Consider the following 18,746-nt stretch of genomic DNA (forward strand, 5'->3'; position numbering starts at 1 on the left):
GGGCCTCATTCACAAAACTTTTCTTAAATTCTTTAACTTTGATTCATGAAACTTGTGCAGACCTTTTTGCGCCGATCCCAAGTTTATCAAAGGATGAATGACAGTTGTTTGTAAATTGAATGCATGTGTCTGTTCATGTTGATTTGCACAAGGAAACATCCCAGCAATCCCATAAAAGGCATGCCACCTAGGGTGTTTCCTTGTGAATTAGGCCAATTATTTAGATTAAAAGTTATATTTTATGTTCTGTTTTTTCTTCCACACCAAAGAAAGTGCCTTTATTTCTGAAATGGTGGTAGGCTAGGGATGGGGGTGGTGTTTCATGATATAAACTCACATTCGATCAGTGGCTCTTTTGAGCATATGTGGGAGGGGAGGGGGTGGTGAAAGAACACTGATAAGTTTAAACTGAATCGCAGGGCTCGCTTCTTGTACTCACATCACTTTAACAGTACCGCTAAGTATCTGCTGATGTACTGAAATTTCAGAAGGACATTTGACTGACACAGCAACTGTAACCAGGGCTTGTGGGCAGGATTTGAGTTATTTTTGCATTAATTCAGTGCTATGGTGTGAAATGGCGTGAGAAGGCTTCAGGGCAATGGTAGAGGCAGAGTGTTCCAGAATGTTCCGGAAGAAGTCACAGTGCTCATGCAGTTCTGAGGGCAGTAATCTGCAGGTGCATCTCAAAAAGTAATACAGTACAAATCAGCAGAGATTTTTACCTCTCCAGCATAGTGCTTTATGCCAAACTGATGATCTGCCACCCTAGGCTTCACATAATAAGGGTTAGTCTGTGGATACAAGCACATGTTACATTACATTACACCTCATGATATAAAAATAATCTATCATGTTTCAGATGAATTAATACTGTAATATCAGACATTTTGAACTAGTCTACGAGATGAGGAATGTATATAGCTTCCCTAAAATGGGGGGCTATGTATAAAAAGGGCTGCAATTCCTACATGATTCACCAGGTATGGATGTAAATACCCACAAATTAAAGTGGACAATCTGCACTTTGACCTCATATTTATTGTTTCATTTCAAATCTAATGCACTAAAGAGCCAAAACGACAAAAATTGTGACACAGTCAATACTTCTGGACTGCACTGTATATGTAATCCTGCCTTGCATACTCAGCAATAATGAAGGCTGAATGTTCACTATGAATATCAGTCCTAGCAGTTCCATTTTAATACAATCCTCAATGCTGTATTTGGAAGCCAGAGGCTTTGCACTGCTTGCCTACACAAGCAAACCACAAAATATCCAGTTCATAAAAGATTAAGCATGGAACTAGCCCGAGGAAAGCTCATGGATACTCACGGCGTGCCGGCTGTGTAGTTTCTCTAAGAGTGTATCGTCTGTGCCTTTGGGGAAACGGCTCTCCTCGTTGATGAGCGCCAGTAGGCCCAGTTTCTGAGGGAAAACGAGAGGCAGACACACCCCACTCAGCCTCCTGAAGGAAATCACACCTGGCTGTATGACACATGCCGTCTAAAGCTGCTGTTCTGCTCTTTAAAAAGTAGTGCTGAAAGTGGTAAGTCAATACACCACAACATGCACAAGATTATCATGTGTAGATTATGCTGAATATATATTGTTGCACTTACAGTGAGGCCAATATATCATTGAGCTCACTGAAAACTAGAAAAGTTTTCTCAAGTTTGTTTTAAATCCTCTGTGACCATAAATATTGTTCAACATTTTCCAATTCCTACTGTTATCTTGCTAGCATAGTTAATTAAAATGCAAGCTCTGATCAAACACACTATATCTAGTATATATACTAGATGTCCTTTCCTGGGCTGTTTCACAAGTGCGGTGTATCTCTTAGGTATCTGGAGCCCATTCCTAGGTTTAACCCTTACCTGCTCAAGAGCCATGATGTCAGTATACATAAACATTATCACTCATTATTAATCCTGTCTTAAACACACAATATATAATAATACATCTAATAATATGGTTTGTTTATTATCAGGTACTATATATTAAGCTTTAATTATACTTTAATTAGTATAATGGAAAATGTAGTGCACACCCGATGAACAATCAGCAGATTTAATCTCAATAAATAGGCTGAGAAGAATTCATGACCTTAATTATTTAAAAGTTAAACACAAACAAACACAAACACAAAACAACCATTCATCATAGACCAGATTCCAACAATCTGGTTGGTTTAATGGTTTATGACTATATCAGTGCAAGGCTCAGTGGTCTCATTGTTGGTCTCAGTGCTTGTATCAGAATGTGTGCAGGAATACCTTCTCAATCAGATCCAGGCACTCTGCGTTGTCCATCCAGTCTATAGCTTCCCAGCGTATTCCCTCCCTATAAGAAAAATCAAGGAGATTACAAGGGAACACACATCTGCGTGACACGCATACTTTGTTCAGTCAGCCATACATATGTAAAGAGACATACATGCGCTCAACTGACACAAAAATTGCAAAGACCTTGCCTAATTGCACAGAGGATAATTGGTTTTTATCCATTTGTCACAACTAATGTGCTAATATGAACTGGCTAGCATGTGCTAATTAAGCAGGAAAATCATTTCTGCACTGGATTGCTTGGCCTTTGTGCATATTTTATCGCAGTTTAGAGCCAGATGCAAGGGTGAGAAGCGCAGGGAGAGCAATTCAGATCAACTTGGTTTGTCAGTTGAATTCTACTATACATACAATTATTATATTATATTATATTATATTATATTATATTATATTATATTATATTATATTATATTATATTACTGTAATGATATACACAGTATCATAATACTAACATAAGAATATTAGAAACATTAGCGTGTGTGTGCGTGTGAATATAATGATACTTATACTTACGCCTTGAGCACTAATCATGTGACTGTAGTATTGTCAAAAAAATGGTGAATGATACTGTGAGAATAACTCTCTCATGGAATCCTACCTGTTATACTCCAGCTGTTCAAGGGAAAAGATGTGCTTGTTGAAGTACTCCTGCAGTTTTTCATTGGCATAGTTGATATTGAACTGCTCAAACCGGTTTACCTGAGAGACAGACCGTGGGACACACAAACCATGTGACCACATGCCATGAACTCACACTTGTGTCACACCTTCTATCTTACTCCCTGCTGAAGTACGAAAATAGCTCATGGTTCCATTAATAACTTACACAAATTGGGAGCACTCACCTCAAAGTTCTCAAAGCCGAAAATGTCCAAGATACCAATGGACTTAAAGTTGTCTTTCCCTTTAATCTTCTGATTGATCTTCATGATTATCCAGGAGAAGCACTCTGAGTATAAAGCCATGGCAACCGAGTCACGTGAGTCTACTGCCTGTCAATCAATGAGGTGAGAAACACTGTAAGCACAAGAATCCACCATCTGTCAGCCGCAGAGAGGAAAGGGTTAACATGGAACACAACATGAAAACCAATGAGCTCTTTAGGAATATATGAAACATTAGTGTTTGATGATTATAACTGGCCATTCAGCTCTTCTAAGCTTGCCGTTTTCACTTCAGTCAGCTATTATATGTATTAAAACCTTGCTGTGTTCACTTGATGTTGCTGGCCTGGAGAGGAGCTGCTTCACCCTCATATCTGTTTGATAAGAGACATAATGCAATATCTGAGACAGAGATTATTTGATGCACCCTCAGAAACATACAAGTGTTTCAGAATGTGGAAGCCACGCATTACATTTATGAAAGGCGCACCACTTCACGGTTCCTCTGGATCCTGAGACCATAGTTCAGAAGCCCTTTTTCTTAATTTTCCACTCACTATTTTCATTTAATTTGCAGGTTTTTATTTGGGGCATGAGGTTGGGGAACGGCAAGGCAGTGACAATGGGGAGACGTGGTGGGGGATCTCTTCTTTAACACTGTGTTTATGTCGTTACTGGGCCAACTTTGAATCCTTTCAGTGTAAATATGATCACTATAATATTATTGATTGATTGATTGATTGATTGATTGATTGATTGATTGATTGATTGACTGATTGGTTGACTGATTGGTTGATGGACTTGGTGCCCAGTCCAAAAATGCTAACAAGACATTGTCATATCACAATATGTAGAAATTCCTTTGCAAATTGCACTTGAATATTTAGATATCTTGAAAATGTACACATTTAGAAAAGACTGAAATTGGTATTTACCTCATTTTTACCTATTCTCCCTTGTTTAGGATTATGGACTAGACATAATGATACAACATACTCAATCAAATAAAATGATAATAATGTTATGACACTACCACAGGTTTATACTGACAAGAAACAACCATATCAGATGTTCTAAGCTTTCTCATCACTTGCATTCGTGCAAATGTATCCTCTACTGAAGGAGTACGGTGCGGCCTGAACATAATCCATAATGCTCTGTGTAATTCTGAAGAGTGGCAGTGCCTCCAAATCCCTGGTCTGAGAGCTAAGAGAAAGTTTGTGCAGGATCAGGGAAACGTACATCAGAGCCTGGCCAGTGTGAGGATGCATTATGAGGAAGTGCTGTAGGACTCCATTAACAGAGCCAGAATAACCACTCCTTAACTAAATGCTCTGGTCAGAAGCCATGAAAACAATCCCTCTGTTTTTATGTGTCTCTTCCTTCAATAAGCAGGGATGTTAAGTGGGGGTTGTTGTACATTCACTGTGCAAAATGTTGTGAGAGAGCTGGACAGCAGGAAATACTAAGCTTGCTTCAGTCAAACTTTTAAAATAACATACATATAAAGTAACATACATTTTCACTGCTCTTAGATGACTATTCTTTGCTCACTTACATGTCAGGGGCTGTGGGGTTGTGTCAGTGCCTGGGCAAGCATGAGATAATGATGGGACTGTCAGGGGACTGAGGGGCGTGTCAGGGTGTGTCAGCGGAACCTACCTGCTCCACAGTCAGAGGAGAGCAGATCTCCTCCCCTCGCAGGATCATGGAGCGCTGGGTCAGAACCTCAGACAGCTGGAAGCAGTCCAGGCCCAAGAGATCACTCACAATACTGACCACTGCGGACATAAGGAGGCATTAGTATACACACCTCAATAAACTCACACACACACACGCATACACACACACAGACACACATAAATACATACACACGCCCACATAGACACACTGACACAGACGCAGACAGACACACACACACACGAACACACACACAGGCCCACGTACAGACATACAGACACACATGCACACACAGACCCACATACACACATAGACACAAACACACACACACACATACACAATACTGCATCAAAACTACAAAGCCCTGCCCACTAATATAATCAAAGAGTCATATTGACCACGGATCTGAGTCCAAGCTCATCCCTATAGCTCCTGGCTGGGATGCCTTGCTCTCAAACAGAAGCACTCCCTCTTTCCTCCTCTCTGGGACCAGGGGCAGGCCGAGGCAGCTGGTCTAGCTCAGGGTCCTTGCATCGAGAAGGTCAGGTCAAACATCACTCACCTGCCTTAGTGGTGATCTGTGCCCCCCCAGCGGTCATGAACTCAATATTGCCCATCTGTAGGACCCCAGAAAGCAGCTTGAACACATCGCGGATCTCCTCATCTGTGAACTCCATGACCTTCAGCGCTTCCTGCAGACAAAAAAACAAAAAATGGCTACCTTAAAAATCTGAACCACCCCCAGCATCTCACCTTAAAAACCAGCAGCATCCAATACGGCCAACCTGCAATACTCACTTTTCAAGTAATCACTTCTCCACAGAAGCTTCAGCTTTCCATTTTGTCCATACTTCTTAATGCACATGCCATAATGCTTGAGCCATGTTGCTATGTAACCCCTATTCCTACGGTGACTGCGTCAGGGTGAGAACCACTCACCATCACACTGTCAAACAGCCTCTTGTCATCCAGGCTCCTGTCCTTCACACAGCCAGCCTGGCTCAGGTAGTGGTAAGACTCTGGCTCTGTCAGGAAGTATTGCTCTGAAAAAGACAGAGCTGTCACTTCATCACCATCCCCCTCACAAAGAGCAGTTTAGACAAAAACCATAATATCTTTGTGCACTTGAGGTATACATGAAAGAACCTTATAAAGTATATAACACTCGGTGCTTTGTTTTTTTTTTTGTTTTTTACAAATGGTTAAAATGAATGGCCTCTCACTTCACTTCACTTTTGTTAAAAATAACAAAACCCAGAGGTATAACTGGCACTTCAGCACTAGGGCTGCCTACCCCTGCTGTAGTGCATATCAAAGCGAACACGTGTACACTATTGTGATCATTCTGTGACAAAGTGACCACTTCAGAGCAGGGAAGAGGTTGGGTTTGCAGTCCAGCTTGTGCCACTGCTGCTGTACTACTCCTGTCCAGTAGGTGGCACTGTGAGTGAAACTAACCTATTTGGTTCTTGTCAGCTCCTGCCAGTAGTGCGTAGAAGATGTGAAAATTACGCTCCCCGGGGTTTTGTCGCACCACACGGTTCTAAAAAAGGGGAAGAACTTTTCATAACAATCTTAAATCTCACAAGTCTCCCAGTCTGCAGTTTTAAGCCCTTCTATTAGGAGACGTGTTCTGCTTTAGCACTCACATGAACCATAAATGTCCATTAAGGCCGATACTAAACAACATTACAATGCATTGATATACACAGGCAGGAAATTAGTTTGTGATGCAAAGGAAGTGTGAACAGCGGTCGCAGCAGGTCAGAGGACAAAAGTCACCTTTTCAAGTAAATCTGAAGAAGACATGTTAAGGAATTAGAAGTCAGGTAGTTAATACAAGCATTAAGGGTTCAGTTATTGAACCGCATTAGCTTAGCCCACCCATCTCTAATTCATATTATAAAGCAGCCATTCCCTGAGTCTCACTCTGTGTGGTTTAGCTCTGTGAGTTCAGCTATGCGAAGTTCACTTATTAAAGCAGACCTGTGTGGCAATTGCTAAATTAAGAAAACACAGGAAGAGACAAGAAACAGCTCTCCCAGTTTCCCAGCATGTGTGTGGGAGGGTGTTTATGCGTGTGCCAACAGCAGAGGGATACAGTCGATTATGCAGCCTCCATGGATGTTGCCATTCTGGGAGAAGTGCAGCAGGATGAACTTCCCAAAGCGGCTGGAGTTGTTGTTGTACACGGTCTTGGCATTTCCAAATGCCTCCATTATGGGACTGCAGAGAGAGAGAATAGAGATAATAATAGCAGTTGTCTTTAACTACATATTGCTGTGCTGCTAGTTTTTTCTGGGAGAGCGTTAGTGTGTATGTGAGAGAGAGTATGTATGGGTGTGCATTTGTATGCGTGTGTTTATGTAAATTGTTTCTTTGTGGTCATGTCAATAAAGCATATTTGAATCTGAGGGAGTGTGAGTATGTGAGGTGTTTGTATGAGGGCTTGTACCTGCTTTGTACAATGGCCTCCTCTACATGGGTGGTCCTCTCGGAGGGCGGGGTCCCAGCGGAGTTCTGGCTCATGACTGACAGGAACTGCAGCAGCAGTTTGGTGCTCTCCGTCTTTCCTGCACCACTCTCTCCACTGCATGCACAAACAGCACTCCTCAACATCACACCACACACACTCGTACATGCATGGCACACAGTATTCCTCTGCATTATAAACACCACTATCTCCTTCCAAGTGCAACCACATTTTCAATTGGCCTTTTCTGAAAAGGTCAATACAGTGTACAAGAGGGGCAGGTTGGACAATGTACTGGAATATATTGCTGTCAGCAGGTACACAGTAAAATGTCCAGTGTTAATTCAACTTTAACAGTGCTAATTCAACTTTTAACAGATGAAATTTGGTCCCTCATTCCACAGTAATCAGTTGTGAGTTGAATTAACAGAGTTAGAGTTGAAATAGCACTGGATGCTTTACTGTATCAAGTGTGACTGGATTCCTGTCAGGCACGCAGTCTTTTACAGACAGCCTTCAGTGTGTGATCTCTCACAGTCAGGGAGACCCCACTCACAGCTCTCTGTCACCAGACAGAACAGCGCGTGATTACTGAGGCTTGTGTGATCCGACGACCAGCCTCAACTTCCTGAGCCCCAGCCGCGTGGCTCCACAGGAAGCCCACAGCACCACGGCAACCCACCGGCTCACCTGATGAGGACGCACTGGCTGTCGTGTCTCTTCCACAGGCAGTGGCAGCACTCACCTGATGAGGATGCACTGGCTGTCGTGTCTCTTCCACAGGCAGCGGTAGCACTCGTTGGCCACGGCGAAGATGTGGGGCGGCAGCTCGCCCAGGTGGTGCTGGCTGTACAGCTCCACGGCGGCCAGGTCGTACAGCCCGGCGATGGGCTTGTAGGGGTTCACCGCCGCCAGGATGGACCCGATGTTGGTCTGTCAGCAGAGAGGGACGAGGCGAGAGCAGGAAAGAGAGGAGAGAACAGAGGGAAGAAAGCAGGAGGAACAAAAAGAACACAAAGAAGAGGAGAAGGAGAGATGAGGGGGATGAACCACGTGTTCATAGTGCTGCTACTCTATCATTTCTCTAATGCTCGTCTCTCTCTCCTCTGCCCTGATCAGAAAACAGTTTTTTATGCTTGCATGTTTTACCGCTTAGGTAAATCAATGACTGATTACTGACACCGGTACAGACTATAAACGGCTGTGATCGGCTTATGATAAATCCCTGATAAAGAATATTCATCATGTATCTGAGATTAGTTCAGCCCTCACTGCAACCTGCTTCGAAATACATTTCATCCTGTTTTCCTAAGCATCTCTGAGGCCAGCTGCAAATAACCCCTGAAAGAAATGAATTGGGCCTTTTTATAGCCTGTTATCATTTCAACATTAATTTCAGTCCTACGGTATTCTGTGCATTTGTTATTTAATTATGTATAACACATTATGAATTATTAATGGTTACTTAATGCATGTGTAAATCTTTTAAGAAGCATGCATTGTATTCATGTGATTTTGGAGCATTCTTTATTGTACCATTTTTTAAAATCCTCCAGGATTTAATTGCTTTACAAATCCAGCCAAACTGTGAATTTGCTTCTCATAGCATCAGGCTAAGCGACTATGGATCTGCAAAATAATCATTGCTATAGAAAATGCAGGGAACCATGTCCTATGATGATAATTTCTCAGAGGAAAGCTTGTTATTAATAAGAAAAGAAGCTGCTGAAATTGATGTCATTTGCCATGTCAGGATCTCAAAACCAGAGCACAGGCAATATTGTGTAAACTGGCCATATGAGGCTTAAATCACTGTTAAACCGGCCTCCATTATGGATCTGCCTTGGTGCCTAAAACAGGCCTCCATTATGGATCTGACTTGGTGCCTAAAACAGGCCTCCATTATGGATCTGACTTGGTGCCTAAAACAGGCCTCCATTATGGATCTGACTTGATGCCTAAAACAGGCCTCCATTATGAAGCTGACTTCGCATTTGCAGTCAAAGAGGCATGAAGTCACTGTTGCTGTACTCCTGCCACACTGTTAATTCCCTAAGAAATGCATTTAGTTGTCACTTTTCAACACAAGGGGGCAGAAGACTAAGCATTCATATTCTGGTAAGCTGCTGTGTTCTCACGTGCGCATTCTTCAATCCATCATTGCTGTCATCAACTCTCAGAGCAGCAACTGTTGTATATAATAGCCATATTCATGTAAACATAAAAACCATTCATAAGAATTAAGGCAGGATATGTTACATAGAGGACAGCGAACAAGAGCTGTGCTGCGAATGAACATAAACTACTTTAGGTACATTCATCCTGTTAAGGAAGCAATAATGCCCATAAAAACAGCTATGAAATAACCACCCGCATATATTATAACTGTATTATGAATTCAAATATGTAAATGTATGTGAATATGTATCATGGATAAATAAAGAGCAGCTTCACTGGCATACAGTAAGATAACAGTGGGTATGTTATATCAGTACACTATTTTAATATGCTCCTGTTTCTAGTTTATGCAGAACATAAGAACCAAATTGTAACAATCAGAACAGGCCAGTCAGATCATCCAGGCTAATCATTTTGCCTCCAGTCCCATAGAACAGAGGTGGGCATCTGTTCAACCTATTCCAGTTTATACAGAGTTAAACATCATCAGGGGCCCCCAAGTGAGTAAGAAATTAATATGTAAGGTGAGTTTGTCTGTTTTCGCTCTATTTAATAAAGTAAATTTCCCCCATGTGGAGCCAGTGTAAAACCCCCTCAGAGAGAGCTTGTCCTGTCCAATTTCACCACCCCACTCCCATTATTACATTTTTAACACACCAAGCCTTGTCCAGACAAGATTGGATGCAGAAATTTGAACAATTTGTGAGGAGAGGATTTTTCCAACAATTTGTACTAGTTAATTATGTATTATTCTGTGCAAGGTTTCATTAATATATTTGTGCTGAAACTATCAATTCAAAGTGCTCCTTAAAAGTAAAAATAGTTGGCTAGCTATGAATAAACTTTTTGCAGAAAATGTATGGTGCTGAATTACAAGCAGCTGCCCTATTCCACAATTCCTTAATCTTCAGAATTTACACTGAAATGTTGGAATAAAAACACACCCAAGTTGAGTGTAGATCAGCAATGTTTTCTCAAAAGCATCTCTTTTACTCAGAGGTGAAGAAGGACCTGCATGGTACCACACGTGACATGTTTACATTCAGGGGCACATATCTATGTGAGTGAGGAGCTTTAATGTGGGGAGTCAGACAATAGGGCAGTGGGGTCACAACCCTGACAGTGTTATCATGATCCTCAGAAGGACAGTGATGTCATCAGTGTACAGATAAGGTCACCACACTGTGGAGGTTGTTCACTGACAGGGTGACACTGTGGAAAAACAGCCTATATATCCCCTATGCTCTGTGTTTCTCAAACCTGGTCCTAGAAACATTGTTTTTGGACAGGGAGTCACATATTTACAGTAAAGGGGCATGGTTGTGACTTCCTGTCCCATGAAATGGTAGGATGAACATCTCTGCACATCTCTGCCAATTCCTCAGTGACTGTTTTACCTACAATAACCTACAAGAATATTTCAGGAGTACAACTAACTAGTATACAACATAAGTAATGTATGTAGGAGAAATGCATCCCCCATTGATGACATGGGTAATATAGTCAATAGGTGTATAGGGATCATCTAGGGGGGCCTCTATGCATTTATATATATGCATTTATGTCGGAGTAATCCAAAAAACCCAGGCTAACTTTTATCCACCCTATCCTACTGAGATGAAGCCAATTGTGACATGACATAACATAACATAACATAACATAACATAACATAACATAACATAACATAACATAACATAACATAACATAACATAACATAATGACAGCCCAACAATGCTTGCCATTTTCCTACCACTAAAGTATACCTATTGCTTGGTTTACCTTCAAATTAGATAGTATCTAGCTCCTTATATAACTACAATTCTGTTGTGGTTATATTCAACTAATGACACTGAGGCGCTGTGCAATAAAGACATGACGCTTACAAACTAGCTAGTCTGTGGCAGTGGATTTAATCATTTTCATAAACTGTGACCGGAGTAGACATGTAGAATGAGAGTTGGGGACAGGGCCTTACATAGATATGGTCCTTCTGGTAGCGATGGTAGAGGTTATGCATGATGGCGGCTTCGTGGAGCTCGGCCAGCGTGGACATGTCCTCCACCCCATCAATGCTGGTCTGGTGCATGGGGTACACCGTCTCCCTGCTCACTTCTCCCGGCTGCAGGCAGATCACCTGAAAGAAGGGGCACAGCCACTTAAATATGGGTCACAAGAAGCCAGCCATTGCAGAGGAATCTGGGAACTGTAGTTAAGTGACACCACAGTGTAGGTCACTTAAGTTTTTGTGGCTCCTCCCTTTTATGCTGTGTTACATCATGGTTCTCCTGGCTCTCTCTGTGGATAATGGATATCACACTCATTATCACTGTACTGTTATAATATCACACCGTTCAGTTCTGCACTGTTATGGCATACAGTAGGAACCTGTCAGAATAGGGGTAAAAAACAAATTGCTTTAGTCAACTGACAGCCCTACTTAAAAATACATCCTTCTCCAAATCCAAAAGCTGAAAGAATCCAACAGATTTCAACAGAACTGTGTGACTAACCTGAATGCAATGGCTTACTATTATCAGTGCATATATGATGAAGTAAATGGTGCAGTGCTGTGCCACCAGATACATTTCGGCATTGATATCTCAGCCATGCTTCTTTATGCGATGTTTCATCCATGCTTTATTCACAGATGAAAAGGTTTGTCTTGCTCTGTCGGGCTGAGCTCTGATGAACTGAGCCTGATTTAGTGGCACCAGACAGGGAGGGCGTAAATCCACTGGTTTCTCAAGGTTTGCTCGCAAAGCCAAGATTAATGCCGTGCTCATCAGGGTGAGTGATACAACAAGCTCCATGTTCCAGCCGCTAGCAAGCGCCTTAGCGCACAGCAATACTGAAGCCTTCTCTTCAATCAAGAGGATGACTGAGTGCCATGTTTGATGATGGAACAGTGGCATTGCTAGCAGCGCATTACTGCAGGCCCATGGGTATTAATGTAGGAAATGTGAATCTCTGCTTCCTATCGCATGGTGATGGAAGTACAGGAACCATGTGGGGATTCTAGCTGGGAATTTATTTACATTTATCCACCTGCCATCATATCAAGTCATGGGTATGAGGTTATGAAAGACAGCTGCCCAAGCAAAAAAATAGTATACTTAAGTGTACTAAAAATATAATTTAAATATACAAAAATATTTCAAGCGTACTTATAGTTTTTGCACTTACTTGAAAGTATGCTTAAAATGTTCTTTTTAAAAGTATACTTTCAAATATATGTCATTAGGTTGTACTAAAAAAGCACTAACTTGCATAAATTGCATATACTTATAGTGGTATTTTAATGTACTTATAAAAAGCATGCTTTATTTTCATCCCTGGATAGCATGCTACTAGTACACTTTCTAAAAGTCTACTTTAACCTCACTCACCTAAAAGTGTATTATAGTTTATTTAAAACAACTGCTCATGTCCATACATTAAAGCCCCATGCTTTCTGCCAAATACATCATCACAAAGCTATAGGCCCACAAAGAATATATCTGCCCATTGGACATTCAGCTACATCAGCCAATATTGGATACACAAACCTGACATATATAGAAGTACACGCATAAAAAAACTACTTTGCAGCCCTCACAGGCTTGTTCGCTAACAGCTCACTGGTAATACATTTGCCTGTGGGACCTTCTGATGAGTGAGAAGCACGGGTTCAAATCCCACCACAGACTTGTGCAAGTCTCTTATTACTTGTTACCCTGACTAACTAATAATTGTCAAAAAAAAAAAAAAGTTTTTTTAAACTATGGGTCTCGAGTTATCCATGGGTTTACGGGGAGTGGAAAGGGGAGTGTTTACTGTGTTCGTGACGCACCAAGTTGACAACTTTCTCAACCGGTTGAAAATAGGACGATACATTAAAAACGCATATTTCTCCAAAAATACAGAACGGACATATTTAATACTTTACTCATTGTGTTTCTTCAATGCCTCTTGTGCAAATAGCACATAAAACCGAGAAAGTGTGAAAATCACCATGGTACTCCTTTAAAGAACAATGCAGACAAGAGGATTGCATACGCACAAACACACACATATATGGTAAATGGACTGCATTTATATAGCGCTTTACAATTGATGTCTCTCATTCGCCAGAGCAGTTAGGGGTTAGGTGTCTTGCTCAAGGACACATCGACACGCCCAGGGCGGGGTTTGAACCGGCAACCCTCCGACTGCCAGACAATCGGTCTTACCTCCTGAGCTATGTCGCCCCAATATATATCACTCTCATAACCCATCATTTTATCCCTGTTCATAATTTTAGTTTCAGTTATGATGCAATTTTTGTTTTATTGCACATAAATGAGTGTGCAGAAGCTATAATTATGTAGATGTGTTTGTGGATTCCAATACACACTCCAGCACTCACACTCAGACAAACAAACTCTCTCACACACAGACACAGGCATTTACACTGCAATAGTTAACAAGTAGGATCTATTGAAAATGGGCCATTGGACCAGATTTACTAAGCCTTTCTGTTTACTAAGCCTGACTAGTTTCAGACGCAGATGTGATGCATTCTGCCCCAGAAACATGCATCTTATGTATCAAACAGGTGCATGGGCTGGAAGTGAAATACATGTGTCATTTACATGAGTCATCGCAAGGTGTGCTTCTCTCCTTAAATAATATGCATGTAAGGGAGGATTGTGCAAATAACGCGCAGAGATATTATAAGTATGGCTGATTATGTATTTTATTGAATATACTGAAGTTAACACAATTAACAAGGGTTGACTATTGCCTGAAATTTGTCTGCCTCTACAGAGCAGGCATAAATCAAGGCACAAGCAAGATGACGACACATTTATAGGCCTTGAAGATTTTTCTTGACAAGAATAACACTATATCAACAGCCTGCGCAAGAAATCTTGCTAATGTCACAGAGCAGTCACAGCAAAGTTGTTAAAATCACAGAATACTGAAAACAGAGGCAGACATTACAGAGTGTTTAAAAAGATTATTTATTAAATGAACCAATAGATCTCATGCACAGCAGCGGGAAATGATTGAAATAACTGTAGTGACAGAAACAATTGCTTGAAGTTTCAAAAATCAGTGGGAAGTTCCTGCTACTAAAAAAACACAAGTAAATTAATCGATAGGCTGATGCATTTAATCGCATTAGTCCATCACAGAAAGATCATGCCTTTAGCCTTTAACAGAACATTGTTAGAACACAGCATGCTAAAATTGCATTGCTAAATAAAATGTGTTGGTTTTTAGTTCTTTAAAGTTTTTGTGCCACATTGCACTTGATTAATTGAGAGTTGCCATCACAGTTGGAATATCACAGTTCGCATTTAGTCCTGAGCTGTCCGTGGTGCCAGATACACTCCTACATGTCAGATCAGAAACACGTCAATTTCCCCACATCCAAAAAAAATATTCCATTTTTTAAAAATTGCACATTTTAAGCTCTGCTTCATACTCTACATGTGGTTAGTAGGCATTTGCTGACTATGTAATTAGCTGCAGCCTTAGTAAATAAGATGTTCATTTCACACAGACTGCGTACGCACCAACACACCCTTGTTGATCACTGGATCATTTGCTCAGAGTAAGATGTCAAAAACAGACACAGAGCTTTCATGTTCATGCTGTCAACAAGAACGCTACAGCTGAATCACTGCACATTATTATTTTTAGGACACAAAAATTAAGTTTGAAGAAATATCTCCAGATGTGCTGAGGATGAGAGGGTGTTTCTGTGTGTTACTGTACTATTGATGAGAGACAGTGTTTCTGCATGTGCTGCAGCGCTTTTGATGAGACACTGTTTGCATGCGTGTTACTGTGATGTTGAAGAGACTGTGTTCCTGTGTGTGTTACAGTGCTATTGATGAGAGACAGTGTTTCTGCATGTGCTGCAGCGCTTTTGATGAGACACTGTTTGCATGCGTGTTACTGTGATGTTGAAGAGACTGTGTTCCTGTGTGTGTTACAGTGCTATTGATGAGAGACAGTGTTTCTGCATGTGTTGCAGCGCTTTTGATGAGACACTGTTTGCATGCGTGTTACTGTGATGTTGAAGAGACAGTGTGTCTGTATGTGTTACAGTGTTATTGATGAAAGAGACAGTGTTTCTTTGTGTGTTACAGTGCTATTGACGAGAGAGACTGTGTTTCTGTGTGTGTTACAGTGCTATTGATGAGAGAGACGGTGTTTCTGTGTGTGTTACAGTGCTATTGATGAGAGAGACATTGTTTCTGTATGTGTTACAGTGCTATTGATGCGAGACAGAGTTTCTGAGGAGCTATTTATGAAAAAGACAGAGTTCACTGTCCACTGTATTGGAGCATTACTAACTGCGTCCTTGGGGGATTTCATACTTGCAGTGTGCTGGTAAAAAGGTCAGTAGCTGCTCCCTGTGATTTTCTCTCATAACATCCAGATGTCTCCTGTATCCAACAACAGTGACATTACAGCAGAGAGCATTCTGTATGTGTATGCAGTGATAACTCAGTCATTGCCATGGTCAATCAAACAGAGCCAGAGGCCAGTGCAGGCATTTCTGAAGCCCAGTAAAAACATGATAGCTTACTTCGTATGTAAAAGGTTTTAGGGGGGTCATCTTAAAAAAAAAGTATCACAGAAAATAATACATCTGTTATTGTCAAAGACTGCATACCAAATTGTAGTATACTGTAGCTGCCCACTTTGACTACTGTGCACACACACACATGCATGCACGGACACACACACACGTGTGCATGGACATACACACACACACACACACGTATACGCACAGGGTGGCTCTTCACTGTAACAATCCAAATTCATAGTTTCTTCTGACAGAAACCCAGAGTATGCTGAGGAGGCAGTATGCAGTATGTTGGATGTGACTTCTGAAATCTGAAACCTAATTGTTTTACGTTTACTAATAATTAGAATTTGTGCGGGGCAATACAATGCAGTCAACACAAGGTAAAAGAGACATTTATAGCTTTCCTCTGAGGCATCTGTGTCGTCAGTGAGGCGTGACAAGGAAGACGTGAAATTCATAGAGCAATATCCCTTGGGTAAAAAGCATACACCCTCACACACACACACACATGCACACACACACGCCTATGTATTCACGCATGCATGCACACAAACTCACTTCACTTTTGGCATGCTCTCTCTCTCTCTCTCTCTCTCTCTCTCATACACACACATACATGCACATACAAAAATATAGCCACTCGGACACTGAGTAGTATTGTGTGCTCCAACTAGTAGAGTTCTTGTGAGTGCTCATGGTATATAAGAAGAGAAAAAAGGAATGAGGGACTCATATTGGTCTTTTTATGGAGAACTAATCACTTCTGCAAATGAAGTTATTTTCTCAGATCAGTTCTCCATTCCAAACAAGGAGATGTTTTGTCTGAGGTTATGTTGATGATCCACTTAATAAAAACTTACAAATCACACTTGGTACCAATGTTTTTTTTTTTTGCTAACATTCATGGCATTCGTGGCCACAAATATTTACTGCTGAGTGTAAAATTCTCACAGGCACACTCAGACAGGAGTCTCATAACCTCTCTGTGACAGACATAAGAGCTCATTTGACATGCGGTAGAATTCTATCTGGACACACCTCACCCCTTTGAGTGTCCAGAACCAAGCTTTAAACACACATTAGGAAGACATCCAGACATAGTGCCATTTATCTCCACCTCTACCCAGCTCCCATGACACACTGCTGCAAGTGCAGCCAGCAGAGAGCCTGTCACACAAGCCGCCCGATGACGCAAAAAGGCCACGAGACAGTTAGCTTCGCAACAATTTAGGGTGAGATTGTGATCAGCTGCCGTGCGGATTGGCTCTCCTACGGTTTCCACGGTAACCAGCCCGGGCTCTCTCTCTCTCTCTCTCTCTCTCTCTCCCTGTGCAGTGCTGGGGACGTGCAAAGTCTCAGCCCCTCTGCTCGTGGAAGAAGGGTGTGGGAGACAGTCTCTCCATTTCACCTCTGTGACCAGTCAGCACGTCACCATTTTCAGCTCGCTGTTCTGTTAGAAACACTGACATGCTTTATATTCAGAAAGCTTGATAATAAAGGAATACTAATATCACCAATAAATTAAGTATGATGTGAAAATGCAAAAAAAATTCTGTGTTTCAAAAAAAAACAAATCTAAAGAAAGATAGTGGTTCTGTCACAGAGAGAAGATAAAAGGGTGACAGCATTTATTTACCACAGGAATTCACAAGGACTTTGCATTCATATTCTTTACTGTGATATACCTGGAAAAAGCATGTTAACAGCATGGTTCACTGTAGAGGTCTGCAGATATACAGTCTCCTCTACCTGAGAGATCTGAAAGAGCTCTCCAAGCCCTCTTTATACAAGAACAGCATTACAATGAGCCAATGTAAAGACTCCACTCCACTTATTCTCATTGTGACCGAACCTCATATTCATATCCAGAAATGTCACAGCCAACCGGGCATTTCAAGGTTTAATATAAACTGCTTCAGCGCAATATGATCGCTCAGGCCTTGTTTGATTGGGAAGAAGGATTTTATTTAAAAAATTATCCTATACAGAGGTAGTACAACTCTACACAGGACAGAATTATTACAAATAAAGCCTACTGTTTTCAATGTGTCAAAAATATCTGATGTATGATATTATATACTACATGCTCCTCAGGCTGGAAGATTCACAACATTTCACCATACTGCCTTCATCAATGAAATGGTGTTGTATGTAAGACTGACGGCTGATGACAGTCTTACATACAACACCTATACTGTACCTTATAAACCTATACCTATGTATATATATATATATATATATATATATACACCTCTGTTTTTAAACCAACGGGCTGAAATAAGAAAACAATCCACTTCTTTTTACGTAATAAAAACATAATATTGCATATTACAAAATATGGCATAAAACTACACATTAATGCCACTTCTATGCAAAAAATATTATCAGCTTTTTTGTCTTAATCCTGAAGTTTTGATAACCAAATCTGAATATATTTTATGTTAACCATTATGCATTGACAACATTGAAAATTCTATTTGATTTCTGAGAAAATGAATGACATTTACCATAAAATTAATAGAGGTTATGCTGCTGTTATTACAAAATAATTGTGGAGCATAACCTTCGCCTTGCTGGTAGCTGGGTCACAGCAACACTTAAATGCAGGCTGAATAAT

At 41.0% G+C, this 18,746-nt stretch overlaps 1 protein-coding gene across 1 annotated transcript in view; it reads right to left on the bottom strand.

Moving 5' to 3' along the window:
* Positions 1-18,746, bottom strand: part of myo10l3 (myosin X, like 3) — a 63,679-nt gene that overhangs the window by 17,885 nt on the left and 27,048 nt on the right. Inside the window, exons 3-16 of the mRNA XM_035407941.1 lie at positions 11,540-11,698; positions 8,132-8,319; positions 7,369-7,503; positions 7,015-7,139; positions 6,696-6,709; positions 6,372-6,456; positions 5,853-5,956; positions 5,476-5,605; positions 4,896-5,014; positions 3,195-3,341; positions 2,948-3,048; positions 2,281-2,347; positions 1,337-1,429; positions 726-794 (exon numbers count right to left, since the gene is read on the bottom strand). Of these exons, the coding sequence (XP_035263832.1) occupies positions 726-794; positions 1,337-1,429; positions 2,281-2,347; positions 2,948-3,048; positions 3,195-3,341; positions 4,896-5,014; positions 5,476-5,605; positions 5,853-5,956; positions 6,372-6,456; positions 6,696-6,709; positions 7,015-7,139; positions 7,369-7,503; positions 8,132-8,319; positions 11,540-11,698 (1,536 nt within the window). The remainder of the gene's footprint in view (positions 1-725; positions 795-1,336; positions 1,430-2,280; positions 2,348-2,947; positions 3,049-3,194; positions 3,342-4,895; positions 5,015-5,475; positions 5,606-5,852; positions 5,957-6,371; positions 6,457-6,695; positions 6,710-7,014; positions 7,140-7,368; positions 7,504-8,131; positions 8,320-11,539; positions 11,699-18,746) is intronic.

The sequence above is a fragment of the Anguilla anguilla genome, chromosome 3 (genome assembly GCF_013347855.1).
Source record: "Anguilla anguilla isolate fAngAng1 chromosome 3, fAngAng1.pri, whole genome shotgun sequence".
NCBI classification, from domain to species: Eukaryota; Metazoa; Chordata; class Actinopteri; order Anguilliformes; family Anguillidae; genus Anguilla; species Anguilla anguilla.